Genomic DNA, 26,649 nt, shown 5'->3' on the forward strand with positions numbered 1-26,649 from the left:
CCAGGATTCTGTGACTGGCTCCTGTGAAGCTGCCAGGCAAAGGCAAGCTCCACCAGCCTGTGAGCAGTTTGACAGCTCAGGCTGTGGCAGAAGCAGCAGCAGTGTCTGTCCATGTCCCACGCAGGTCCCTCAGCTGTCCTGAACCTGACTCTGAGCAGCAGCAGCTCCTCCTCTCTGCGTGCAGCCTGGGCACATGGGCACGGGCACAGGGACGGCTACAGCCTGGCACTGTGGCACAGCCACTCCCAGAGCCTGCTGAGGAACGTGTCCCTCCTGCCCAGCACCTCCACCTTCCTCTTTGAGGGGCTCCAGGCGGGCAGTGAGTATGCCCTGAAGGTCAGCACCCTGGCTGGGACCCTCCAGGCCAGCACCAGTGCCCACCAGTGGACAGGTAGGGAGTGATGGGTGCCCGGGGAGGGAGGGGTGATAGGAAAGATGCAGCACATATGGCAGGCTGGCAAGGGGAGGAGGTCTGCAGGCTTGGGATGGGGAGCTTGAATGGTGGGGAATGGCTGGAGTGTTTCACATCCCCACTGTGAGCTGAGTGCTTGGGCCAAAGGGGAAAACTTTGCACCCAGGGCTTGGATTTGCCTGTTCCCAGCAGAGAGGGCAGTGTGGGGATCCTGGATCTCCTCACTTCTGAGAGCTGTGGGAGTGCTGCAGTGCCCAGTCTGCCACCCCTGCAGCCTGAAAGAACATGGCAATGTGGAGGGACCTCCAGCCCGTGTGGGAGGGGGCACAGGAGAGACATCCCTCAGCAGACCCCTACCAGACCTTCACCCAGGCCATAGAGAGCAGCTGTGGGCACAGAGAGAGGAGGCTGCAGGCATCACCATCCCCAGTGCTGACCCTTGCTGTGTCCTCTCTTCCCCTCAGCTCCCTCCGTCCCCACCCAGCTGAGGCTCAGCCCAGCTTCCAGCACCAGCCTCGTGGCCTCCTGGGCAGGGGCTGCAGGGTCTGCCTGGCTCCACCTGGAGCTCCACAACCTCCTCACCCAGAAGGTCAGCATGAGCCTGTCAGCCAGGAGGGGCCTCAGCAGCTACACCTTCCAGCATCTGCACCCTGGCACCCACTACTGGCTGGGGCTCAGTGCCACAGCTGGGCCCTACACTGCCCTGGGACCCAATGCCAGTGCCTGGACATGTGAGTATCAGCCTGGTGACCCCAGCTTGCTCCCTGCCTCTGCTCCAGCCTCTGAGCACAAAAATCCTTGGGTGCACAGGGTGGTTTTGCGTGGCTAAAAGCTGCTCCAGGACCCAGCTGTGGGGCACTGCTGTGGTGGGGCCAGTGGATCCCTTCAGCAGGTGGATCCCTGTGCTGGCCTGCTTCTCCCTGGCATGCAGTGGGAGCAGCCTGTGCGCTCTCCCCAGGAGGAGGATGGAAGGGCAGCAGATCCCACTGGTGCTCACTGCCTCAGGGGGTTGGCTCTCATGGCTGTACAAGGGCAGCAGAAAAAATGGGGCAAAGGGGCAGCAGCTGAGCTGGTTTGAACTGGAGGCCTCTGGGAGGGGCTTATGCAAGAACAAGAAAGACTTTACATGGGCAGTGATAGGACAAGGGGTGGATGGTTTTAAACCAAAATAGGAGAGATTTAAATCAGATATTAGGAAGAAATTCTTCTCTGTGAGGGTGCTGAGGCCCTGGCACAGCGTGCCCAGAGCAGCTGTGGCTGCCCCATCCCTGGGACTGTCCAAGGCCAGACTGGACAGGGCTGGAAGACTGGGATAGTGGAAGGTGCCCCTGTCCATGGCAGGGGGTGGGAATGAATGAGCTTTAGGGTCCTTTCCAATCCAAACCATTCCACAGTTGTGTGGTTCTATGGAATGGATTTTTGGTGTTCTTTGATTGTTGTCAAGGATATGTTGTGGTAGCAGCTGATCACCTCATCCTGGTGGATGTTCCCAACATGATGAGTGCTGTGCAAATACAGCCAAGGAATCCAGGTTAAAACAGTGAGGGCAGCCCTTGCAGAACCCACTATTGCGCCTTCCCCCAGCCACTCTCTGCTGTGGCCTCAGCCTGATGAGGGCCCTGAAAGAGGGGAACTTTGCAGGTGACACCACATCCATAGCCCAGCAAAAGGTTCCAGTGCTGAACTGGCTCTCCCAGATGTTTCCAGGAAAACCAGGATGGAAATGAAGAGGGCAGAGCAGATTCACACTGAACAGCATTGGCCCTCACAGGATGGAGGTGCCAAGCCTGCAGACTCAGAGCTGCTGTGGCCAGTGACCTGTCCTGGCACTGGCCCAACGCTGCTCATGATGTGTGTGCTGGGAGGGGCTGGGTGCCACCAGTTGTCAAATCCCCAGCTCCTTCCTGCTCCACCTGCCAGCCTGGGAGGCTGAGCTTGCTCCCTGCTCCGTGCAGATGGGGTTCTGGAAGGCCTCCAAAGCTCCAGCTGGTTTATTTCTGCTCTGGAGTGAGGCTGATCCCTGCTGTTGCTGTCTGCAGGTCTGACCTGCTCCACTGAACAGAATTCCCCCATGCCAGACACACGAGCCAGGGGCATCGGGCCAGGAGCTTGGTCCAGGCCAGTTCCTGGGAATATCAGCAAGCTCATGGTGGGATGTGAATGGAGTGCAAGGAGACTTTCAGGAATTTCCCAGCAAGGCTGCCAGCTTTGTCTGGACTCTGTTAGTCCAGGAATGCTTGTGCTGGGGGAGTGCAGATGGCTCAGTCCAAAAGGATGTGTCAGGCTGGATGTAACCCTGCAGGAATGAGGCTCAGCAGTGTAAGGGGTACAGAGTGCGCCATAACCCTGACTCACACAACCCTGTTCCCTTCCAGACCCCCTGAGTCCTGACAATGTGACCCTGAGCAGTGCAGAGGAGCAGAACTCCTTAGAGGCTCGCTGGAGTGTCCCAGGGGGACACAGGGACTTCTACCTGGTGACCCTGCTGGAGGGACAGGACAGTGCTCCAAGCAGGAACATCTCCGTGGGTGGGGACAACGACCACGTCACCTTCCACGGGCTGAGCCCTGGCCAGCAGTACTCTGTGCAGGTGGTGGCGGTGGCAGGGCCCTACAGGGCATCAGCACAGAGCTCAGCAGCCTGGACAGGTGAGCAGAAAGCCATGTGTGACCCCTGGGGCTCTTCCTGCTGCCTGGAGGGGGCTGGGGGTGAGGCAGGCACAGGGACAGGGCACCTGGGACACCTGGTGTCAAGAGCAGGAAATTCTGCCTCCCCACAGCTCCTGGTGAGGGTGGGCTCAGAGTCCTGGGCAGGTTTGTGCCAGGCACAGAGCAAGACCAGGTCCTGCTTGGTGCCTTCTGCACTCTGGCAGGTTGCAGGCAGCTCCTGCCTTCCCCTCAGCACATCTGGATGGGCAGGGAAGCACCACCAGCCCCCAGAGGGGACATCTCCCTGTGCTCAGTCTCTCGTGGGTGACCTGTGGAGCCACAGCTGGTGCTGTCCCAGTGCTGCCACTCTGGGAAGGGACAATTGTGGGGAGATACCCACCAACCTGTGATGCTGAGGGTCTCCCAGAGCTCTTCCTGCAGCCCCTTCTGCCCCTGTGTGGGGTGGAGACAACTGCAGTGTCACAGAATCACAGCACTGCTAGGGTTGGAAGGGACCTCTGGAGATCATCTAGTCCAACCCCCCTGCTCTAGGGTCACCTAGACCAATTTGAAAAGCAGAAAATATCTTGTGAAAGCCATGCCTAATGCACTGCCCCATGTTGTGCTGTCCTTGTCCCCTGCAGAACCACGAGCACCCTCTGCTGTGAGCCTGTCCAGCCAGGGCAGCCCCCACAGGCTGCTGGCCAGCTGGGAGGAGGCCTCAGGAGAGGGTTACCTGCTGCTCCTCAGCCTTGCAGAGCACCCTGTGCACAACAGCTCCTTGCCCAGGGGTGCCAGGAGCTTCACCTACGAGGGCCTGCACCCTGGGAGCCTGTACAGCTTTGAGGTCAGCACTGTGGCTGGGCCCTACACATCCTCACCCCAGTGCATCTCCAACTGGACATGTGAGTGCCACAGCCCCAGATGGTGGGACTGAGTCTTTTGTCCTTGGGTGTGTGGGGCTGCCATCTTAACATCTTCAGGGTTGTGCTTTTTTATAAGCTACAAGAATGTTGAAGTTTAGTGGATGATTAATTGATGATTTGTGATCATGATTTATATTTTTGTTTGGGTTTTTTTTGGGGGGGGGGAAGAAAAGGAAGTCCCTTCCTTCCCTGGTTTTAGGATTAGTTCTGTATTGTTTTGGGGTGATTGTGGAATGATGATGATTGATTCTTTAGTTTTTAGTACTAGGAAATATAGAGGAATCCCTTCCCCTGATGTCACACCTCAGGGCGCTGACAGCACGCATCTTCCACAGCTGAATGCAATAACTGGGCACAAGGCTCAGCAGGAGGCAGAGGTGCTGCTGATGTGTGTGACCTTGCTGTTCCCCAGTCACCAGGCACAAGGGGCAGCTGAGCCCAGTGCCCTTCTCCTCCTTCTCCTCAGCCACCCTCCTGTGGCACTGCTCAGGTGCTGTGGCTACTATATATAGTTACGAGCAGGACGGAGCAGCTATTTTTATTTGTCACGTCTGCTCTACTGCTTAGAAAACTTTTTTGCTGTATGTGCAATGCTAACAAAACTTCTACCTGAAGCCTGCCCTTTTTAACCATTTTCTCAAAACCCTCTAACTTCATGAATCCCAGCACTCAGGCTGTCACTGCCTTCAGCCACCCCCTCCACCACCGACCACCCTCTCCAGCACCAGAACAATTTTTTCTCTGCCAGTTTGAGCTGTGCTGTCCCAGTCTCTGCCACACTGGTGTGTGGGTGTCAGCAGGGGTGGTCCAGGCACCTGGGTGCAGGTTTATCTAGGGAAGGGGATTCCTGCCCCAGCACATTTGGAGCTGTATTTCTGCCAGGTGATTCTACACCTTTCCTTTCCCAGACCCTTTGCCCCCAGAGCAGCTGACCCTCAGCAATGGGGGCCACAGCACCTCTCTGCAAGCCTCCTGGAGAGCAGCTTCCTCTGGCAGCACTGGCTACACAGGCACCCTCTGGGAAACCAAGTCCCGGGAGCAGGTCAGGAATGTGACTGTAGGGAGTGAGTGGACCAATGTCACCTTGGAGAACCTGGTCCCTGGGCGGCAGTACACGCTGGAGATGGCTGCTGTGGCTGGGCCTTACAGATCTCCTGTGAGATCAGCCACTGACTGGACATGTGAGTGTGACAGTGCTACCTCACCCTGCTGCAGGTCACAACCACCCCTGCCCCTGAGAGCAGAATGCTCTGTCAGAGTGGCCCATGTGTGGGGAGGTGGGGAACCAGAGACAGGGGTGCATAGAGAGACAGAATGGGTGGTCAGCTGGAGCCATGTTGGAAGTAAAAGGGTCTGCAGTGCAGGAGGAACAGAAAACATTCCAAAATGTCACCCAGGGGAAGATGGGGGCCCACTCCCATGTCTGCTGTGGAGCAGGAGCTCTGGCTGCTCTGGGTTTGCTGTGCTGACTCCTGACCTAACCCCAGCAGGCACCGACAGGGGAGGGTGCCCAGCACAGCCTCCCCTCACTGCCTGGCTGTCTCCCCTCACTGCCTGGCTGTCTCCCCTCACTGCCTGGCTGTCTCCTCTCACTGCCTGTCTCTCTCCTCTCTCTCAGACCCCCTGGCTCCATCTGGAGTGACGCTGACCAACACCCGGCGCCCGATGGGGCTCTCGGCCTTCTGGGACAAGGCTGCTGGGGATGTGGACCAGTTCCACCTCCAGCTCTACAGCAAGAGCCATGCAGCACAGAGGAACACCTCAGTGGGGCCAAACACACACAACTTCACATTCTTGGGGCTGTCCCCTGGCACTCAGTACTTCCTGAAGGTGACTGTCCTCGCTGGCCCATACAGATCCTCATCACACTTTGCCACTGAGTGGACATGTGAGTCAGAAATATTCCAAGTCTCTTGCAGGGATGGGACATCCTGGCAGTGCCTGTAAACTAGCAGTGACACAAATTGTCTGGGTGGAGGGAGGGCTCCAGTGACACCTGCATGCTCCCTGTCCTGGAAGACAGAGCATGTGTCATAGGTTAGGTGCTGTGTGCTGTGACCCAAAAGATCCTTTTCCCCAGTCAAGTTGAACCTTCTGGTGATCTGAAGGCCAGCCAGGGACTGGTGGGAGAGGGATGTGAGAGAGGAAGCATAGAGACCTGTGTGGGCTTGCTGCTCCCTGTCTGTGGAGCAGAGCAGCCCACTGGGAGCTGGGTGCTCTCAGCACCTGCCTGCCAGCAGCACCCTGGGGACATGCACAGGCAGCTTGCATGTCCCCCAGGAGAACAGGAGATGTAGTGAGCAGGTGTCCCCACTTCTCCTTCAGCCCTGTGCAGAGGTGCAGGCTGTGCCCTGGCTCCTCCACTGTCACAGTGGTCACAAGGGCTGCAGGATGAAGAGAGAGGCGAGAATGTTGACCTCATGTTCAGAAGGCTTGATTTATTATTTTATGATATATACTACAGTATGACTATACTAAAAAGAAATAAAAGGAAAGTTCTCAGAAGCTAGCTAAGCTAAGAATAGAAAAGAATGAATAACAAAGATCTGTGTCCTGGCAGAAAGCGAGAGCAGCTCTGCCGTGAGTGGTCAGTAAATCCAAACATCCACAGGAGACCAATCACAGATGCACCTGTTGCATTCCACAGCAGCAGATAACCATTGTTTACACTTTGTTGCTGAAACTTCTCAGCTTCAGCAGGAAAAATCCTAACGAAAGGATTTTAATGAAAAGATGTCTGTGACACCTGCACCACCTCATGGGTGCCCATGCTCTGTTCCCTGCAGATCCCCTGTCCCTGGCCAACGTCAGTGTGCAGCCTGGCCGGGAGCCCCAGGAGCTGCACGTGAGCTGGGTGGAGTCCGGAGGTGGCAGAGATCACTTGGTGCAGCTCTCAGTGGCCGAGTCGCTGTCCATCATCAGGAATGTGTCAGTGCCCCGGGGAGTGACCCAGCTGGCCCTGCAGGGGCTGGTGCCAGGCTCCAGGTACCGCGTGGAGATCATTTCCCAGGCCGGGCCTCACCGCATCTCCTCTCAGACTGCCATCGGCTACACCGGTACAGCACAGCTCCCTGCTGCACCCACTGTGTGCATGCCCCAGCCCTCCAGCTGCCAGCTCCATCCCTCACTAGATCAGTGCTGCCCGGCCCAGGTGTGCCCCAGTGATGCTGTTTCTCTCCCACAGTCCCCCTGGCTCCTCGTGCCCTGTCTGCCAGCCCTGCCAGCACAGCCCAGGCTCTGGCTGTGCACTGGGAGGCTGCTGCTGGCCACAGGGATGGATACCTGCTCAGCCTGCTCCAGGAGGGCTCCTCTGCACGGCCAAGGAACCTGGAAGCAGGGAAGGACAGCACCAATGTCACTGTGGCACAGCTGGAAGCAGGGACATGCTACCTTGTGAGGATCTGGGCAGTGGCTGGGCCCTACCGCTCCCTCCCCAAGAACGTCACCGGCTGCACAGGTCAGCAGCTGGCACCCACGGGTGGTGGCATCAGTGTTGGCACCTGGGGAGAGGAGGAGGGGGAGGGGGAGGAGGAGGAGGAGGAGGAGGAGGAGGAAGAGGAGAAGGAGAAGGAGAAAGAAGGAGAAAGAAGGAGAAGGAGAAGGAGAAGGAGAAGGAGAAGGAGAAGGAGAAGGAGAAGGAGAAGGAGAAGGAGAAGGAGAAGGAGAAGGAGAAGGAGAAGGAGGGCACCCTGGCCTGGTTTCTGGTGAAGCTGGCCTGTGGTCACTTCCTGCCTCTCACAGTCTCTGTGTATGAAGATGGCTGCATATTCAGAATTTTTCTTTTCCTCTCTGACTGGTGTGTCTTGTTTTTCCTCACAGTTCCTGATGCACCAACAAATCTGAGCCTTACCAACCCAGGCAGCTCCTCAGAGCTTTACACATCCTGGAACGAGCCCCCAGGCAGGAGGGACCACTACCATGTTACTCTGTACAGCCTCAGCACCCAGAGCAGGATTCAGGTCCAGACCTTGAGTCCAGATGCCCTGAACACCAGCTGGACTCAGCTGGAAGCAGGCAGCAAGTTTGCTGTGCAGGTCACTGCAGTGAGAGGCTCCTTAGAAGCCTCTTCCATCAACGTCACCCAATGGACATGTGAGTCTGACTGCCTGGGTTGGGCACCCCACTGTGAGCCTCTACCTGATCCTTCCACAGCACCACTGCCACCTTCCCCATCCCAAGCCGTGCCCACAGCTTCTGTGTGATGGTCCCACCCTTCTGCTCACTGCCCTCACTCCATCCTGGACACAGAGCCAGTCCCCAATCCACCCCAGAGGCTCTAGTTATCTCCCCTGCCACATCCAGCAGCACACCCCAGGGATGATACTCCCAAAACCATGTGCCCTGCCTGGCCCTTTGTGCCCAGGCTGCTCTCTAGAGGAGCTCTGCTCCAGCCTGCCTGGAGGAGCCCTGGGCACAGCTCTCAGCACTGAGCAGGAGGGCTCACTGTCTGTTTCCCTGTTGCTTTGCAGATCCCCTGGCCCCTGTGAACCTGACCCTGAGCAGCCCCTCAGCCTCAGCCCTGGTGGTGACCTGGGCAGTGCTGGGCCGAGGGGCAGAAGGCTTCGTGGTGGATGCCCATGAGACAGCATCTGGCACTCCTGTGGGGCACACACTGCTGGGTGGCCATGCCAGGAGCCACACCCTGAGGAAACTGAGCCCTGGCACCCACTACAGCGTGGCAGTGAGGGCCACAGCTGGGCCCTTCCACGCCAGCACCCCCAACCTCACCCACTGCACACGTGAGTGTGATGCTCTCCTTGCTGTGTTCTTCTCTTCCCTTCCCATTTCAGCCAGGCACCACACTGGTGCAGCTGTCCTGCTTACTTTGCCACCCACACAAGTACCCAGTGCTTGTTCTCTGCTGGATGCAGCACGAGGAGTCTGTGCCTGGCCCTGTGCCACACCCTGTCCCTGAGAGCCACCCACAGTCTGAGCCAGCAGCCAGGCAGGAAACAGCTGCCACAGAGCCACAGCAGCCCTGCTGCTGCCCAGCTCCCGCAGCACAGATGTGGGGCATCTCCTTGTGCTGAGCCCAGCTGTGGCTGTGGCAGTGCCCTGTGTTTCCTCCCCATTGAGCATGTCCCTGTGCCCAGCCCAGCTGCTGGCAGTGCCCTGTGTTTCCTCCCCAGCCCTGCTGCTGCCCCAGCTCCTGCAGCACAGGCCTGACACAGACCTGGACCATGTCCCTGTGCCCAACAGTGCCTGTGGCAGTGCCCTGTGTTTCCTCCCCATGGAGCATGTCCCTGTGCCCAGCTGTGGCAGTGCCCTGTGTTTCCTCCCCACGGAGCATGTCCCTGGGCCCAGCTGTGGCAGTGCCCTGTGTTTCCTCCCCACGGAGCATGTCCCTGGGCCCAGCTGTGGCAGTGCCCTGTGTTTCCTCCCCATGGAGCATGTCCCTGTGCCCAGCTGTGGCACTGACCTGTGTTTCCTCCCCACGGAGCATGTCCCTGTGCCCAGCTGTGGCTGTGGCAGTGCCCTGTGTTTCCTCCCCATGGAGCATGTCCCTGTGCCCAGCTGTGGCAGTGCCCTGTGTTTCCTCCCCATGGAGCATGTCCCTGTGCCCAGCTGTGGCAGTGCCCTGTGTTTCCTCCCCATGGAGCATGTCCCTGTGCCCAGCTGTGGCAGTGCCCTGTGTTTCCTCCCCACGGAGCATGTCCCTGGGCCCAGCTGTGGCAGTGCCCTGTGTTTCCTCCCCATGGAGCATGTCCCTGTGCCCAGCTGTGGCAGTGCCCTGTGTTTCCTCCCCATGGAGCATGTCCCTGGGCCCAGCTGTGGCAGTGCCCTGTGTTTCCTCCCCACGGAGCATGTCCCTGTGCCCAGCTGTGGCACTGACCTGTGTTTCCTCCCCACGGAGCATGTCCCTGTGCCCAGCTGTGGCAGTGCCCTGTGTTTCCTCCCCATGGAGCATGTCCCTGTGCCCAGCTGTGGCAGTGCCCTGTGTTTCCTCCCCACGGAGCATGTCCCTGTGCCCAGCTGTGGCAGTGCCCTGTGTTTCCTCCCCATGGAGCATGTCCCTGTGCCCAGCTGTGGCACTGACTTGTGTTTCCTCCCCATGGAGCATGTCCCTGTGCCCAGCTGTGGCACTGACCTGTGTTTCCTCCCCAGCCCCGCTGCCCCCGGCCGCCGTGCGCCTGCTGAGCCCGGGGCACCCCGACAGGCTGAGCGTGGCCTGGGGGGCCCCAGCTGGGGGCAGGGATGGATACAGCCTGACCCTGTACCGGGCGCCCCTGGGCACTGTGGCAGCCACAGCCTTGCTGGGCAGGGACAGCCACAACTTCACCTTCACGGGGCTGGCACCAGGACACCAGTACTCGCTGGAAGTCACTGCCACAGCTGGACAGTACCAGGCAGCAGCACCCAAAATCAGTGCCTGGACATGTAAGTAACCTGAAGCAGTGTCCTCTGCAGAGGGGTGGGAAATGTCACACACTGGGCTGTCCTGGGGAGGGTTGGGGGGTTCATGGGGGACCTGGTGGCTTTGGAGATGTGCACACCTATGCAACACTCAGCAGTTAGTGCAGGGGCACACTGCTGGCTGCATGGCACTGGCATGTACAGCTGTAGGCTTGCACAGGGCCATGCTGATGAAACAGTAATGCAGCCTCTGCTGGGTTTTGGGGTATCTCTGGGGGGCAGCAATGGGTCTGGATAGCCCAGCCCTGCTCTGCACAGCCTGTCCCCGTTCTCAAACAGCTCCCAAACTCCCTTAGCAAGCTTGGGTGATACCAGCTCTAGTGATTATCAGCTCATTTGTGATTTCAGCTCTCAGCTTGCTGGGTGCCTTGTGCAGACACAGGGAGAGAGGAGAAGGCTGTGTGAGGTTCCACAGGAGTGTCTTTATTGAATCTTCTGTGAAGGTTCTCAGGGACAGCTCTTCTGCCAAACTGGGCAAAAGTAGGGGTTTTTATAGGGTACAGGGGTTTTGGAAATTGTCCAATAGTAAGGGTTAAAGGAAAGTGACCTATAGTCTTACAGAGAGATAAGCAGGGGTCTGAAGGCAGAAAAAGGGTCTTCTAAGGTCCAGTCATCATCACTGGGCATTTCCTATCTTGGGCTGCTGAACGCCATGGGGGCATTGCAGGCTCTGGGACTGCCATAAAACAGGGCTGCCCAGATGTGCCTGTGCTGGGACATTCCCTCCCTGTGCTGGGGCATTCCCTGCCTGTGCTGGGGCATTCCCTGCCTGTGCTGGGACATTCCCTCCCTGTGCTGAGACATTCCCTGCCTGTGCTGGGGCATTCCCTGCCTGTGCTGGGACATTCCCTCCCTGTGCTGAGACATTCCCTGCCTGTGCTGGGGCATTCCCTGCCTGTGCTGGGGCATTCCCTCCCTGTGCTGGGGCATTCCCTGCCTGTGCTGGGACATTCCCTCCCTGTGCTGGGACATTCCCTGCCTGTGCTGGGACATTCCCTGCCTGTGCTGGAACATTCCCTGCCTGTGCTGAGACATTCCCTGCCTGTGCTGGGGCATTCCCTCCCTGTGCTGGGGCATTCCCTGCCTGTGCTGGGGCATTCCCTGCCTGTGCTGGGGCATTCCCTGCCTGTGCTGGAACATTCCCCCCTGTGCTGACCCATCTCCCTGTGTACAGAAGCACAGATGTGTACAGGGCACCTGTACTGTACCTGTGTACAGGAGGCTCACTGAGTCCTTTCCCACAGGTAGAAACCAGCTTACCATAAAGGTTCATGAAATGAATCAGTGTAGTACAAGAAACTATTCTCCAGAGTCCTCCCAGGAGAACAGGTCTTTGCTCTGGAGATGGGCTAATCCAGCACTTCTCCCCACCCAGAAAGGTTCTAGGGTTGGTCAGAGAACAGAGGCTGTGCCAGGGCTGTACCTGCCCAGCAGCTGGGTGTGGCCACACCCCTGTGCTCATGGCAGGGTGCAGGTGTTCCCACTGGGCTGTGGGAATGATTGTGACCTGGATGAGGAGGGCTTGGCATGAGAGGGACGAGTAAGGGTGAGCATCATTAAAGGTGAGATGGGAGTGGAAAAGAGAGAAGTGAGGATGAGGAGGCGTTTGTCAGAGGGGATCCTCCCTCGGGGAGCACCTGTCCTGCTGCACGATGACCATCAGATCTCTGTGTCCTGCTGCTGGGTGTCCTGTCCCTAACATGAGGTGTGGTGGCTCCCCAGCTCCTGCAGAACAGACCTGGCACTGCAGACCCCATAGAATTGTCTAAGACCCCTCGGAGGGCTGAGACTTAACAGTAGGAATTGCTGAGTCATGATGAGACAGCAAAATAAGCTCCTGTCTTCTGCCCCTCGGACCCCAGCTTATCTCTGCAACCCCATAGGTCACTTTCCCCTAACCCCCACCATTGGACAAGTTTGGATCCCTCTGTACCCTATAAAAAGGGGCTGTTTAGCCCATTTGGCAGAAGAAGAGCCATCACTGGAACCCTTCACACACCCCTCAATAAAACCATCACTGTGGAACCACCAGGACCTCTCCTTCTCCTCTCTCTCGCTGCTTCTCCCCCGAGCCCACTGGTGCCTGAGCAAGCAAGAGCTGGAATCCTAAGAGAGCTGATAATCACTAAAGAGCTGAAATCCACTGAGCTTGCTTAAGGCAGCAGTGGCTACGAGCAGCCTGGGTATTTGGGCAATGTCTCCAAGAGGCACTGAGCTGTCTGGGTAGCACTGCCTTGCTGGGGGCAGAGCCTGCTCTGGGGCAGGGGGGCCTTTATGGCACAGACATGGGGCATCTCCTTGTGCTGAGCCCAGCTGTGGCTGCTGGCAGTGCCCTGTGTTTCCTCCCCATGGAGCATGTCCCTGTGCCCAGCTGTGGCAGTGCCCTGTGTTCCTCCCCATGGAGCATGTCCCTGTGCCCAGCTATGGCTGTGGCAGTGCCCTGTGTTTCCTCCCCATTGAGCATGTCCCTGTGCCCAGCCCAGCTGCTGGCAGTGCCCTGTGTTTCCTCCCCAGCCCTGCTGCTGCCCCAGCTCCTGCAGCACAGGCCTGACACAGACCTGGAGCATGTCCCTGTGCCCAGCAGTGCCTGTGGCAGTGCCCTGTGTTTCCTCCCCACGGAGCATGTCCCTGTGCCCAGCTGTGGCAGTGCCCTGTGTTTCCTCCCCATGGAGCATGTCCCTGTGCCCAGCTGTGGCACTGACCTGTGTTTCCTCCCCAGCCCCGCTGCCCCCGGCCGCCGTGCGCCTGCTGAGCCCGGGGCACCCCGACAGGCTGAGCGTGGCCTGGGGGGCCCCAGCTGGGGGCAGGGATGGATACAGCCTGACCCTGTACCGGGCGCCCCTGGGCACTGTGGCAGCCACAGCCTTGCTGGGCAGGGACAGCCACAACTTCACCTTCATGGGACTGGCACCAGGCAGCAAATACCTGCTGGAGGTGGCATCTGTGGCTGGCGCCTTCAGGGCACCTGCAGGGAACGTCAGCAACTGGACGTGTGAGTACCTGCTCTGAGGGGATGTGTGTGGGTTCTCTGCTTGTCTTTTCTGCCTCTGTCAGGAATGAAGGCACTTGAGATGACAGTTGATGTTCAGACTCAGGTGTTTATTGTTTCTTCTCAGTGTTACAGCCTCAAAACTGAATTCTGCTGTCTTTCATTCGCAAGGCACAAAATGGCTAACTGTCTCTTGTTACAAGGTATTTGAAGGCTAAACTATCCAATTAAGAAATGACACCTCAATTATTTTGCCTTTTAACTCAATAACTGATCCCTGGAAGCCCACAGTGTGGACTTTTCTGTCCAATCACAAAATACCACCCAAACCCATGGAGAAGAAGGAAGAAGAAGGTAAAGAAGAACAACCTGTCTCTGTCCTAAAACCTCCGTCTTGGTTCATATTTATTTCTATATTCTAAAACTCCCAACTCTAAGTTTTCCACCCTGTGATATTACACACTTCTAACCAACTCCACACCCACAATCCCAGTTCTATCAATCAGTTTTGGAAGCTTCTCCACAGCCTCAGGTTAAATGCAGTGTTCTCTTGTGGGTCTGTGCCTTTCAGCACAGCAAGTCTGAAATTCTCAGCACCCAGGGTTCCAGCAGATGTGTGCCTTGCTGGGCAGTCAGGAAAGCTCATGGCCCAGACCATGGCCCTGCTGACCTTCACAGCAGAGCCCAGGCAATGGGAGTGAGCAGAGCTCTGCCCACTCTCATCATCTCCGCATGGCTGGCCCTGAGAGTGATGGTGAGCAGTGCTGCGTCCACATGGGGCCAGGCACCAGTGGTGTCCCTCAGGGGTCTATGCTGGAGCCAGTTCTATTTAATATTTTTATAGATGACATGGATGAGGGCATTGAGTCCTTAGTTAGTAAATTTGCAGACCACACTAAGCTGGGAGCTTGTGTTGATCTATTGGAAGGAAGGAGGGCTCTGCAGAGAGATTTAGATTGGTTGGATGGATGGGCAGAGTCCAACAGGATGAAGTTTAATAAGTCCAAGTGCTGAATTCCACATTTTGGTCACAAAAATCCCCTACAACATTCCAAGCTGGGGACAGTGTGGCTGGACAGTGTTCAGGCAGAAAGGGCCCTGGGGGTGCTGGTGACAGCCGGTTGAACATGAGCCAGCAGTGTGCTCTGGTGGCCAGGAAGGCCAATGGCTCCTGGCCTGGATCAGGAATGGTGTGGCCAGCAGGAGCAAGGAGGTCATTCTGCCCCTGTACTGGGCACTGCTGAGGCTGCACCTTGAGTGCTGTGTCCAGTTCTGGGCCCTCAGCTTAGGAAGGACATTGAGATGCTGGAGCACATCCAGAGGAGGGCAGCAAGGCTGCTGAGGGGTTTGGAACACAAGCCCTGTGAGGAACGTTTGAAGGAGCTGGGGCTGTTTAGCCTGGAGAAGAGGAGGCTCAGGGGTGACCTTACTGCTCTCTACAAGTTCCTGAAGGGAGGTTGCAGACAGGTGGGGTTGGGCTCTTCCACAGGGCAGCACTGACAGAACCAGAGGACACAGTCTGAAGCTACGTCAGGGAAATATATGTTGGATATTAGCTAAAAAAAATTTCACCAAAACAATAATAAAGTACTTCAATGCTCTTTCCAGGGAGGTGGTGGAATCACAATCTCTGGATGTGTTTAAAAAAAGAGTGGACATGGCACTTGGTGCTTTAGTCTAGTTGAGGTGTTAGGGCATAGGTTGGACTTGATGATCTTAGAGGTCTCTTCCAACCCCATTATTCTGTGATTCTGTGATCAGCTCCACCAGCCTGGGTGAGGGCAGGAGGGAGCAGCAGTGGGGAGTTCGCCTTCCCCTGTCCCCAGGCTGGCTTTGTGTTCCCTCCTCACCCCTCCCAGGGGACCGGGCTGTCCCTGCTCAGACAAGCACAGAGAACTTCGCAGAAGCTTTGAGCTGCCTCTGGCTGGTGGGTGGAGCCACACAGTGGAGGCCAAGGGCGCTGTCCCTCTAAACGATCTTCTAATATATATATATAGATTTTATTTATTTTATCTAGATTTTAATACCTTTGGAGTTAATAATATAAAAATAATTAAAACATTTATAAATAATAACCTTTAATAAGTTGAATGTTAATAAGATTAGGTTTCACTACATTTAAGTACTCTTGAGTTACATTTTATCACTTTACTGTTCTATTAAAATTAATTTTATTATTCTTTGTGGTTAAAGCTTACTCATTGTGAGTTTAAGTGCTGTTTAATATAAAAATCTACTATATATTTTTATTTATTTTATCTAAATTTTAGTACCTTTTGTGTTAATACTATAAAAATAAGTTAAAACAGTTATAAAGAATAACCTCTAATAAGTTGAATGTTAATAAGATTAACTTTCACTATATTTAAGTTTAGGTACTCTTGAGTTACATTTTATCACTTTAATATTCTATTAAAATTAAGTTTATTATTCTTTGTGGTTAAAGTTTACTCATTGTAAGTTTAAGTGCTGTTTAATATAAAGATCTTCTAATATATATATTATTTTATCTAGATTTTAATACCTTTTGTGTTAATAATATAAAAATAAGTTAAACATTTATAAATAATCACCTTTCAATAAGTTGATAAAAAATAACCAGTAAGTTGAATGTTAATAAGATTAAGTAAAGTTTCACTATATTTAAGTACTTAGTACTTAAATACTTTAAGTACTAAAGTACTAGTACTTTAAGTACTCTTGAGTTACATTTTATCACTTTACTATTGTATAAAAATTAAGTTTATTATTTTTTGTGATTAAAGTTTAGTCATTCTAAGTTTGAGTGCTGTTTAACATAAATTGTCCTAAATCTTGTTAAAAGTAATTTATCTGTACTGTAAAATACATAGTTAATTTTCTTAGAGAAGTAAGTGTGGTGCATTAAATCTTGTTAAAAGTTATTTATCTAGACTGTAAAATACATAGTTAATTTTCTCAGATAAGTAAGTGTGGTGCATCCTAAATCTTGCTAGAAGTAATTTATCTAAACTGTAAAATACATAGTTAATTTTCTTAGAGAAGTGTGGTGCATCCTAAATCTTGCTAGAAGTAATTTATCTAAACTGTAAAATACATAGTTAATTTTCTTAGAGAAGTGTGGTGCATCTAAATCTTGTTAGAAGTAATTTATCTAAACTGTAAAATACATAGTTAATTTTCTTAGAGAAGTAAGTGTGGTGCATCTAAATCTTGTTAGAAGTAATTTATCTAAACTGTAAAATACATAGTTAATTTTCTTAGAGAAGTAAGTGTGGTGTATCCTAAATCTTGTTAGAAGTTATTTATCTAGACTGTAAAATACATAGTTAATTTTCTTAGAGAAATAAGTGTGGCGCACCACTCTGATGGCACTGCCAGGAGCCCCAGGCAGTGTCCTGGGTGCCTTTGCTGACATTTGTCCCATGCTGTCTTGCAGACCCCGTGGCACCCCGCAATGTGTACATGACCAACCAGGGCTACCCCAACAGGCTGAGTGCGTCCTGGAGAGTTGAGCCCCAGGGACAGGAGGGTTACAGGCTCCTCCTGTACCACTCAGGCTCAGGCACTGTGGCAGCCAATGTCTCTGTTGGGAAAGGCACCAGCAAATTCACCTTCTCTGGCCTGGCTCCAGGACACAAATACCTGCTGGAGGTGGTGTCCATGGCTGGGCCCTACGCAGCCTCGGCAGGGAACATCAGTGACTGGACAAGTAAGTGTCAGAGCTGGACATTCTGCATCCTGCATGAAGCTCAGCCTTCCCAGCTGGGCGGGCTCACAGTGGGAAGGGCAGGGACTCAGCCAGGGAGCTGTGGGGTCAGAGAATGGTTTGGGTTGGAAATGGAAGGGACCTTTTAAAGGCCATCTAGTCCAACCCTCCTGCTAGTGACAGGGACATCTTCAGCTAGATCAGGCTGCTCAGAGCCCTGTCTAAGCTGACCTTGGATATTTCCAGGGATGGGATGAGATGGGGTGGGAGGTACCAATGGGATCATGGGCTGGGCAAGCCTCGGTGGGCAGGAGAGTGGGGCAGGGCAATCCTGCTGCCTGTGGCAGGGCCTGGCAGCCACCAGTGCTGTTTCAGGAGGCAACTCATGTCCCATGGCCCCACTGGCTCCTCCAGGCACTGAACAAGAGCACAGCATTGCTGCTGTGGTAGATGACACCCACACACCCACAGCCTGGGGGCCATGAGGCCTCACAGCTAGGGGGGACACCCCACCATTCCTGCTGCATTTTTTCCAGGCACTCAGAGAATTGCTGGCATGGGGTACAAGGGGAGGATGGGCTTTTTTTTTTTTCTTTTTATGGAATGTGGAAATGCAGATAAGCACAATAAGCCTTTTCATGTGCTCGTCCCCACAGTCCCCATACTTTGCTTGGGGAATCCAGCAGTGCCTGCTCCCACGCTCAGCCATCCCCTGGCAGGGTGCAGGGAGTCATGTGCAGAGCCCTTCGGGCAGGTTTCTAATGAAACTTGCTAATTAGCAGGAAGAAGAATCCATCTCCTCACACTCCTCACTCTGCGTCCTTCAGCTGCCATTTAAAGGTCATTTCTGGCAATGTTATCACTGAACATGTGGAGTCTCATTGTGTCCCCCATGTCCTCCTGGTGTCTCTGGAGAACAGAAGAGAGCACATGCAAACCAGTAACTGCTCCTGGTGTTGTTTTTGTTGCAGCCCCCTCAGTTCCCCAGAATCTCTCGGCGGTGGCTGAAGGGAACAGCTCCATGCTCATCTCCTGGGGCAGTGTCCCTGGCCAGCAGGACGAGTGCCAGCTGTGGCTGCGGGACCCCCGGAACAGCTCCCTGCCCTGGAGGCACTCCCTGGCCAGGGGACAAGGCCAGCACCTCCTGCAGGGGCTGATACCAGGCAGGAACTACTCTGTGTCCTTGAGCTGTGTGGCTGGGCCCTACTGGAGCAGCACCAAGCCCCTGGCAGTGCCCGTGGGTGGGTACACAGTGCCATGGGGAGGGAGGAGACAGGATAGGAGAGGGGGAAACACTGGGGGGCCTCAGGTCTGGAGTGTGAACAGAGGCATGGGAGGTGTTGTGGTGGGAGATGGGGAAAGCCAGCAGGGTGACCCTCTGGCAGCCATTGGCTCCCTGAGCTAGCCCCACCACAGAGATCTCCTGGCTCCCTGTGGCAGAGCAGGCTTTGCAGATCTCCACTGTCAATGTCTCCTGTCAGATGTGAGCTCAGGCCCTGCCCATTCCCACTGTCCTGTGGCCCATGGCACAGCAGGCTCCCAGGCTGCAGGTGTGCAGCTCTGCTCATCTCACTGGCCTGGGGAGCAGCTGCTGGCAGGGCAGAGGTTGGGATTTCTCTGATCCACTGAGTCCAGTCCCTTTCTCCTTTGCAGAGCCAGATCCAGTGAAGGATGTGCTGTGCCTACCAGAGTCAAGGAGCCTTTACTTGAACTGGACGAGCTCTCCTGGAGATGTGGAGGCTTATGAGGTGGTGACAGAGAGACTTTCTGAAGGACCCCCCACCTCCAGGCTTACCATGAGCATCCCTTCAAGCGAGGCCAGTCTGGAGGGGCTGGAGCCAAACTCCTCCTACCAAATCCTTGTGAGCACCGTGGGCATGAACACCTTGAGGAGCCAGGCTGTGACTCTGCTCTGCAGCACAGCAGTGGAGCGTGAGTCCCTTCTTTCTGTGACTGTTCACAGGGGTCTGAGGATGAGGGAGGAGACGAGGATCTGACTCCATGTTTCAGAAGGCTTGATGCATTATTTTATGATATATATTATGTTAAAACTATACTAAAAGAATAGAAGAAAGGATTTAATCAGAAGGATGAATAGACAGAAGAATAGAAAGAGAATGTACAGGCAGATTTCATTCTCCCTTCTTTGTCTTGGCAGACTCCTTGGCACCCTGCAATGTGTACATGACAGACCAGGGCTGATCCCCATCTCTTCCTAAGAATAGAAAAAGAAAGAATGATAACAAAGACTTGTGGCTCAGAGAGTCTGAGCCAGCTGACTGTGATTGGCCATTAATTACAAACAAGCACATGAGACCAATCACAGATGCGCCTGTTGCATTCCACAGCAGCAGATAATCATTGTTTACATTTTATTCCTGAGGCCTCACAGTTTCTCAGGAGGGAAAAATCTTAAGGAAAGGATTTTTCATTAAAGATGTCCGTGACATCCTTCCATGGGGAAACACCCCAGGAGGAAGCATGTGGTGTTGCTGGTCAGAGCTGGGGCTCTTTGGGGTGCCTGGGAGCCCCATGGGGCTGCACTGCCCTGCGGTGGCTCGGGGCTCTGGCTGTGTGCTGGGACCATCCCAGGCTGAGCTGGGGGGTCTGGGAGCAGGGACACCCTGACTCTCTGTGCCTGCTGGTTGTTCTTGCAGCTCTGCCCCCTCCCCTGCGTGCAGAGGTGTTCCCAGTGGAGGCCAGCTCCACAGTGATCATCTCCCCTGAGCTGTTCAGCGAGGAGAACGGCCAGATCGAGTACTACGGTGTCATTGCCACCACCAATGAGTCATGTAAGTGTCCCTGCATGTCCCAGGCTGTGCTGGCTCCCTGGAGGGCAACAGGAGCCCTGGATGTCCCTTTGGTCACTGTCACCTTGCACATTCCCCTGCAGTGCTGAGGCCCACCCAGGAGATCATGTCCAGCACGTGGTACGATCACTACTATGGCACAGAGGACTCCTACCTGGCAGTGCTCCTTCCCAACCCCTTCCATCAGAGGAGCTCCCCCAACACCTGGAGGGTGCCCGTGGGGACAGAGGAGTGTGGCCACTCCAGGGCCACCTGCAATGGGAAGCTGAAAGCCAACGAGCAGTACAGGTGAGAGATGTCAGCATCCCTCCTGAGGGAAAGGGGCTGGAGGAGAAAAAGGACTGCATGTGTCCCTGCAGGAATGCCAGCAGCTCCCTGGATGTCACTTCAGCCTCACACTCCTAGATCCCCAAGGGTTTTACACCAAGCAGCATTTGAGGAAGGCAAGGCTGGCAAGCAGAGAATATTAGGCAGTGTAGTTGGCAGGGAGAGGGAAAGCTGAGGCTGCCAAGGGCTGTGTGTGTTGTCTCAGGAGTTGAGCAGATGTCCAGCCTCAGAGCAGGAACTAAACCAGATGCTGTAATTTGTAGGACCTTAATTTGTGACTCATAACCATGTGCAGACAGTGCAAAAATGAAACTGATTTGGAAACAGTTCCAGTGGTGCCTACTCAGTGTGAGGTCCAGAGTTGGGGTTAGCAAACACTCAGGCTGAGGTCTGAGTTCCCCATGGGACACACACATGGATCCAACAATCATGAGTTCAGAGTCTTATTTGACAGTGAATAGGATCCTACATATTTTCTTGTAGGGTACCTTTAAATCTGCTGATGAAAAAACAGGTTTTCCACTGCTAACAAAGAATGGTATCTTTAGTCAGTCCTGCTAATTTAGCAGCTCAGTTTCATCAAATGGGGACCACATCCACAGGCATTTCTGTGATCCCCCAGTCTGGAAGGTTATCCCATTTCACTTTGAAGAAACTGGCAGCAAGGATGGCTGATGGTGATAAAACCATTGAGAGCATTAGGAAAAGAGAATGAGAGTCCATGGGAGAGTGCCTTCCTTCCTTCCTTCCTTCCTTCCTTCCTTCCTTCCTTCCTTCCTTCCTTCCTTCCTTCCTTCCTTCCTTCCTTCCTTCCTTCCTTCCTTCCTTCCTTCCTTCCTTCCTTCCTTCCTTCCTTCCTTCCTTCCTTCCTTCCTTCCTTCCTTCCTTCCTTCCTTCCTTCCTTCCTTCCTTCCTTCCTTCCTTCCTTCCTTCCTTCCTTCCTTCCTTCCTTCCTTCCTTCCTTCCTTCCTTCCTTCCTTCCTTCCTTCCTTCCTTCCTTCCTTCCTTCCTTCCTTCCTTCCTTCCTTCCTTCCTTCCTTCCTTCCTTCCTTCCTTCCTTCCTTCCTTCCTTCCTTCCTTCCTTCCTTCCTTCCTTCCTTCCTTCCTTCCTTCCTTCCTTCCTTCCTTCCTTCCTTCCTTTTTAATATAAATATATTGAATATTTATTTCATATAACATTTAATAATATTTATTTAATATTATATTTATTAAATATAATATTTTATATTGTACACATGTGCCTAAAAGGGTCTCTTCAGCTGCTGGTTAGGGCAGCACTGGCTCAGATTGGTGATAACATCCAGAGGGTGGGAAATGACTGTTTTTCCTAAGGGAGAAAAAAAAGGGAGTTTCCAGAGAGCCATTGCCTGGGAAATTCCAGGCAGACTGGGGTCATGGAGAGCAGAGAGCAGTTCTGTGTGCTGTGTGATCCTGCCTGGCAGGACAATGGTGACAGTGCACTCTCACACTGTGTTCATCCAGCAGGGACCTCCCTCAGGGGAGCAGCTTCTCAGGGACACCAGGCCCTGTCATTAATCCTCCTGCCATGATTCCATCCCATGAGTCACCAACATGTACTGAACTGTCCAGTTATTCAGGACTAGAAGGTACTTTGACGCCACAGCTTTCTTACTTTTACACCACAGCTTTCTTTCAGTTTGGCTGCCCTAAAAACATAAATGTTCTCGGCACAAACAGCATTGACGTAAATATCTAAATATCTGACCTAAATATCTTAAATATCCAGCCTAAATATCCTCAGTGCATGGAACACTCAGCCTAAATATCTGACCTAAATATCCACAGTAGACTGTGCTGATGAATTAATGATTATTAGGGTGGTGAAAAGCTGACAGCTCATTCCCACTCAGAATTTCTGTTCTTGTTTCATGTCTTTCAGTGAGTTATTTATCATCTTTCATGCCTTGGCATCTGCAGGCTCATGTTCAGAGGAGGTCTGGCCCTGGCAGCCAGGTGTGGGGACCCACACACAGGCAACAAATCCTTGGCTGCTAAAATCCAGGGCTGCCTTTAAAAGCTCTGGTTTGCATTTAGGGCACAAGAAAGGCCCTTCCAGGTCACTGCTCAGGAGGAAAGTCAGAGAACTGTGGGCATTGGTGTGCCTGCTGCCAGGAGGGGATGAGGGGCAGACCTGCACAGGGAAGAGGATGCACCAGCTACTTGTGTGTGTGTCTTGGTTTGGAAAGACAGAAGTCTGCTAAGAAAGGCAGGAGCCTCCCCTGAAATGGAGAATGGAAACCCTCCCCACCCCTCTGAATTGCTATAAATTTTAAATTAAGGGGCTCTCAGGCAAAAATATGGGAGCAGGAAATAATGGGAGCAGTTCTTTAATAGGGAAAGGGAAAAAAAGGATAAAATAAAGAATGCAGTACACTAGAACAACACTGCCAGAGTCAGAACCCAACCTGACACCCTGTGGGTCAGGGTGTTGGCAGCAGTCCCATTGGAATTGTGGCTCAGCCCTCCTGCAGTGTCAGGGCTGGTTCTGCTGGAGCAGGGATCCTGGAGAAAGGTGCAGTCTCTGCCTCTGAAGATCCAGGGGGAAGAAGAGGCAGCTGCTGTTCCTCTGGGCAATCCAGTGCAGAAGCTGTGCTGGTGTTCCAGAATCTCCAGATTCTATCCGGGTAGGAATGCTTGGCTCCTCCCTCTGGGCTCACATCTCCCAGTGGGATGCTGTAGTTCTTATCAGCCATGCAGGGACATTCAATGGCTGTTATCAGCAATGTCCCCTCCCAGGGAGGAGTGATTGTGGTCACTCAGAGATAGATAAAGCAAACTGCCCACTTGACAAAGATAATCTGCCATACAGATGGCAACGGAAAACATCTTGCATGGCAATCTGGAACAGTGTGTGTGCAAGGAGGGGTCTGGGCAGGTCTGGCCCTGTCGGGATCTCTCGCTGGTCACAGTGACCCCAAGAAAAGTTGGAAAGTCTCTTTTCTCATCCCAGCACTTGAAGAAAGAGTCAGAGCTCTTCATTTCTTGGTCTCAAGGTTGTTTATTGTATCTTATCTATAAAATTCTTTCTCCTGCCCTGCCCAGGTCCGTCCGGCAGGACAGTTCCAGGCACTCTGCCTGCCCCCAGGGTGGTGTTATGCCTTTATACTAAAAACTACCTGTACAATATTTACAATTACTTCCCAATACCTATCACCTATGTTAGACAGTGAGCTTCTACTCTAAACCAATCTGTAAGTGCCAACATCACAGCAGAAGATGGAGGCCAAGAAGAAGAAGAAGGAGAAAGGCTGGGCATGCCCAAATTCCTCCATCTTGTGCCCCTGAATTCCCATTCTAAAAACCCCAAAATCTACTTTTTCACCTTGTGTTAAATTCACTATCATTCTACTTAATTTGTCATGGCTTGAAGATTTTCATCTAAGGTTGGTAACTTGCTCTTTGGGTCATAATCAAAACCACAGGGGCATTTTGGGCACTGTGCTAGGGTCTCTGAGCCCCCTGGCAGGGTCTGGGCTGCTCAGGACAGCCAGAGGGATGTCCTGGGCCGTGACATGGCCCTTCTAGCTGAAATGTCAAACAGGGCTCAGCTCTCCCCTGTCAGTCCTGCTAACCAGCTGACATGAACAATGTAGTTTTAATTTTTTGTGTCCTGTAAGAGAGCAGACTCTGCCTTTCTCTGCTGATAACCCTTTGGAGGAGAGCTGCTTCCCATTGATGCTTTCTGAACCATTTCTCATGCTTTTCCAAGTGGAACAAACTTGTCCAAGAGGAATAAAAAGAAGGGAAGACCATTTCCACACATTCCCTAAATCCATAACAGAAAGCTAGCTTTTTCCAGGCAGCAGTTCTGTTCCCCTGGGTCCTGGGTGCTGGGTTCTGGCTGCTGTGCCCAGCTCAGGCTGTCCTGACTCAGAACTCTGCTTTGCCTTTAGGTTCAGCATTGCTGCCTTCACCAAATATGACCCAGTGGCCCCTGCTGTGACATTCACCATGTTCTCAGGTAAGCTGGAGAGCAGCATCTTCCCCACCTGGCTGTGCAGGTTAGAGGTAAAGAGCAGCCAGAGGGAGCTTCTAGGCTATAGTAAATATAATAAATATAATAAATGCAGCCATTTATCATAGCATTATAAAATGGTTTGGGTTGGAAAGGACTTAAAGCTCATATTGTTCCACTCCCTGCCATGTCAGGTACACCTTCCACTATCCCAGGGTGCTCCAAGCCTTGTCCAGCCTGGCCTTGGACACTTCCTAGGATGAGGCAGCCACAGCATCTCTGGAAATCTGTGCCAGGCCCTCACAACCCTCATCATAAAAATCATTTTTACTGATTCTTCTCTCTGTACTCCTTTCTATTCCAGCTGCTGGATCCAGTGCAGACACAGCTCCACTCTCAATGCCAATAATTGCTGGAATCATTGTGGGGTTTCTTCTGACACTTGCAGCTGTTTTTGCTTTGGTTTACTGGAAACAGCTCAAAGCAAGGAGGTGAGCATGAGCCATATCTTACCTGTTGATACCCAACCTTCAGTGCCAAGGCTGGAGGAGAGCGGGGAGGGGGTGTAAAAAGAGTCTTGGACAAATTAGCACATGGGCTGGTGGAATTGTGCCTGGCAAGCTCAGCATCCAAAGGAAGAGGGGACAGAGGAGCTGCCCATGTGCAGTTAGGTCACAAAACCCTGCAGTGTGCCTGCCAGTGGTACAAAATATCTCATGGCATCAATCTCTGCACTGCAGGCAAAGTAACAGCTCCTGTGTATAGCCACAGCTCTTCACAGAGAGCAGCAGGCACAAGTTTTTAAGGATTTCTCTCTGGGAAAGGCAGTGACAAGCTCAAAGAAGAGGAGAAAATAAATCTTTATTTACAGTTTTTGTTGTTTTGCACATGTGGAATGTGTTATAGAGATTATTTACTCAAAGTGATTTGTTAATTAGACACTAGTGCAAGTTGTTTCAGTTCCTTGACTAATTATATCTACATGTATTGTGACTTTCTGGAGACAGTAATGGGTTTTTCTTTAGTATTTCTTTATTAAATTATTCTTTATTTCAATTCATGTTGCAAGTTGTAGGATAGATCATGGTATGAACAGTGCAATGGGGAAGAAGGTAAGGGAGTAGAAGTCTATTTTTAGGCTGATGGGGATTTTGAAGTTTATAATGAATTTTCATTCTCAGAAGGAGGTGAGGCTTTCTGTTCCAGAGTGGATGTAGATTGCTATTGGGATTAGGGTGATTAAGAAGGAGGTTTTGACTGTGTTTGTAGTTGTGTTGGGGGTAAAATTCTTTAGTATAATATCTCTTTAATATATAATTTAGTATAGTATTAGTGTAATATAGAATAGCTTAATAAAGCAATTATTCAGCTTTCTAAGTCACAGAGTCAGAGCACATTATTCCCTAACCCTGTGCTTTGATTCCAGAACCAAGAAGAGCAGCCCACCCCAGGAGATGGTGACCTACAGCCTGAGGTGGGTGCTGGAGTCTGCCCTCTGTATGGCCCCACTGCAGCTCCCACTGGCCTTTACCTACTTCCTTTTTCAATCTTTGACTCAGGAAAAGTCCAGCTGTCTCCTCCCCTCAGTTATGTTATAAATCAGCCTTTCCCAAGGTCAGTATTTACTGCCCAGCTCCACTCCAAGTCAGTGCATTGTCCACACCTCCCGTATGAGTTCCTGCAGCAGGAGAATATTCTCATCACCTTGAAATCCCTCCAGTATTTAAACTGTTGGACCCATTTCCCTGGGCAGTGAGGTGGCTGTGAGCCCTCCCTGTGTGCCTCCAGGTGTCCCAGCAGGGCTGGCCCCTGAGGCTGCCCAGGCCTCCCAGTAACTAAGGCAAGTTTTCCTCTGGATTTCATTTCCTGCAGGAACGTCCACCGGCCAGTGCCCCTGCAGAACTTCAAGCAGTACTATGAGATGAAGACAGCAAATGCTAACCATGCTTTTTTCCAGGAGTTTGAGGTGAGATGAGACCCTCCTTGTGCTGGTGTTTGTGGGTCCCTGTCGCCATGATATTTTCTGAAGAATCCCTTTGCCAAGATTTTTCTCCTGAGAAGCTGAGAAACCTCAGAGGAAAAGAAAAAGAATGATTATCTTCTGCTGTGGAATGCAACATGTGCATCTTTGATTAGTCCATGTTGATTGTTTCTAATTAATGGCCAATCACAGTAAGCTGGCTCAGACTCTCTCTTAGAGTCACGAGCTTTTGTTATCATTCTTTTCTATTCCTTGCAAGCCTTCTGATGAAATCATTTCTTCTATTCTTTCAGTATAGTTTTAATATATCATCATAATATAATACAATACAATAAAGTACAATACAATACAATACAATATAATATATCAGCCTTCTGAAACATGGAGTCAACATTCTCATCTCTTCCCTTGTCCTGGGACCCCTGTGAACACCACCACAAGTCCCCAGGATGAGGTGAGAGGTGAGAATCTGACTCCA

At 52.6% G+C, this 26,649-nt stretch overlaps 1 protein-coding gene across 1 annotated transcript in view; it reads left to right on the plus strand.

Moving 5' to 3' along the window:
* Positions 1-26,649, plus strand: part of LOC132083178 (receptor-type tyrosine-protein phosphatase V-like) — a 51,409-nt gene that overhangs the window by 5,926 nt on the left and 18,834 nt on the right. Inside the window, exons 5-25 of the mRNA XM_059487744.1 lie at positions 125-391; positions 877-1,143; positions 2,788-3,060; positions 3,705-3,965; positions 4,895-5,167; positions 5,605-5,874; positions 6,773-7,042; positions 7,171-7,443; positions 7,806-8,078; positions 8,456-8,725; positions 10,092-10,364; positions 13,120-13,392; positions 16,808-17,080; positions 18,049-18,318; positions 18,731-19,009; positions 19,735-19,869; positions 19,971-20,175; positions 24,129-24,196; positions 24,555-24,681; positions 25,617-25,664; positions 26,063-26,156. Coding sequence (XP_059343727.1) covers positions 125-391; positions 877-1,143; positions 2,788-3,060; positions 3,705-3,965; positions 4,895-5,167; positions 5,605-5,874; positions 6,773-7,042; positions 7,171-7,443; positions 7,806-8,078; positions 8,456-8,725; positions 10,092-10,364; positions 13,120-13,392; positions 16,808-17,080; positions 18,049-18,318; positions 18,731-19,009; positions 19,735-19,869; positions 19,971-20,175; positions 24,129-24,196; positions 24,555-24,681; positions 25,617-25,664; positions 26,063-26,156 — 4,742 coding nt within the window. The remainder of the gene's footprint in view (positions 1-124; positions 392-876; positions 1,144-2,787; positions 3,061-3,704; positions 3,966-4,894; positions 5,168-5,604; positions 5,875-6,772; positions 7,043-7,170; positions 7,444-7,805; positions 8,079-8,455; positions 8,726-10,091; positions 10,365-13,119; positions 13,393-16,807; positions 17,081-18,048; positions 18,319-18,730; positions 19,010-19,734; positions 19,870-19,970; positions 20,176-24,128; positions 24,197-24,554; positions 24,682-25,616; positions 25,665-26,062; positions 26,157-26,649) is intronic.

The sequence above is a fragment of the Ammospiza nelsoni genome, chromosome 23, assembly GCF_027579445.1.
Source record: "Ammospiza nelsoni isolate bAmmNel1 chromosome 23, bAmmNel1.pri, whole genome shotgun sequence".
Classification (NCBI taxonomy): domain Eukaryota; kingdom Metazoa; phylum Chordata; class Aves; order Passeriformes; family Passerellidae; genus Ammospiza; species Ammospiza nelsoni.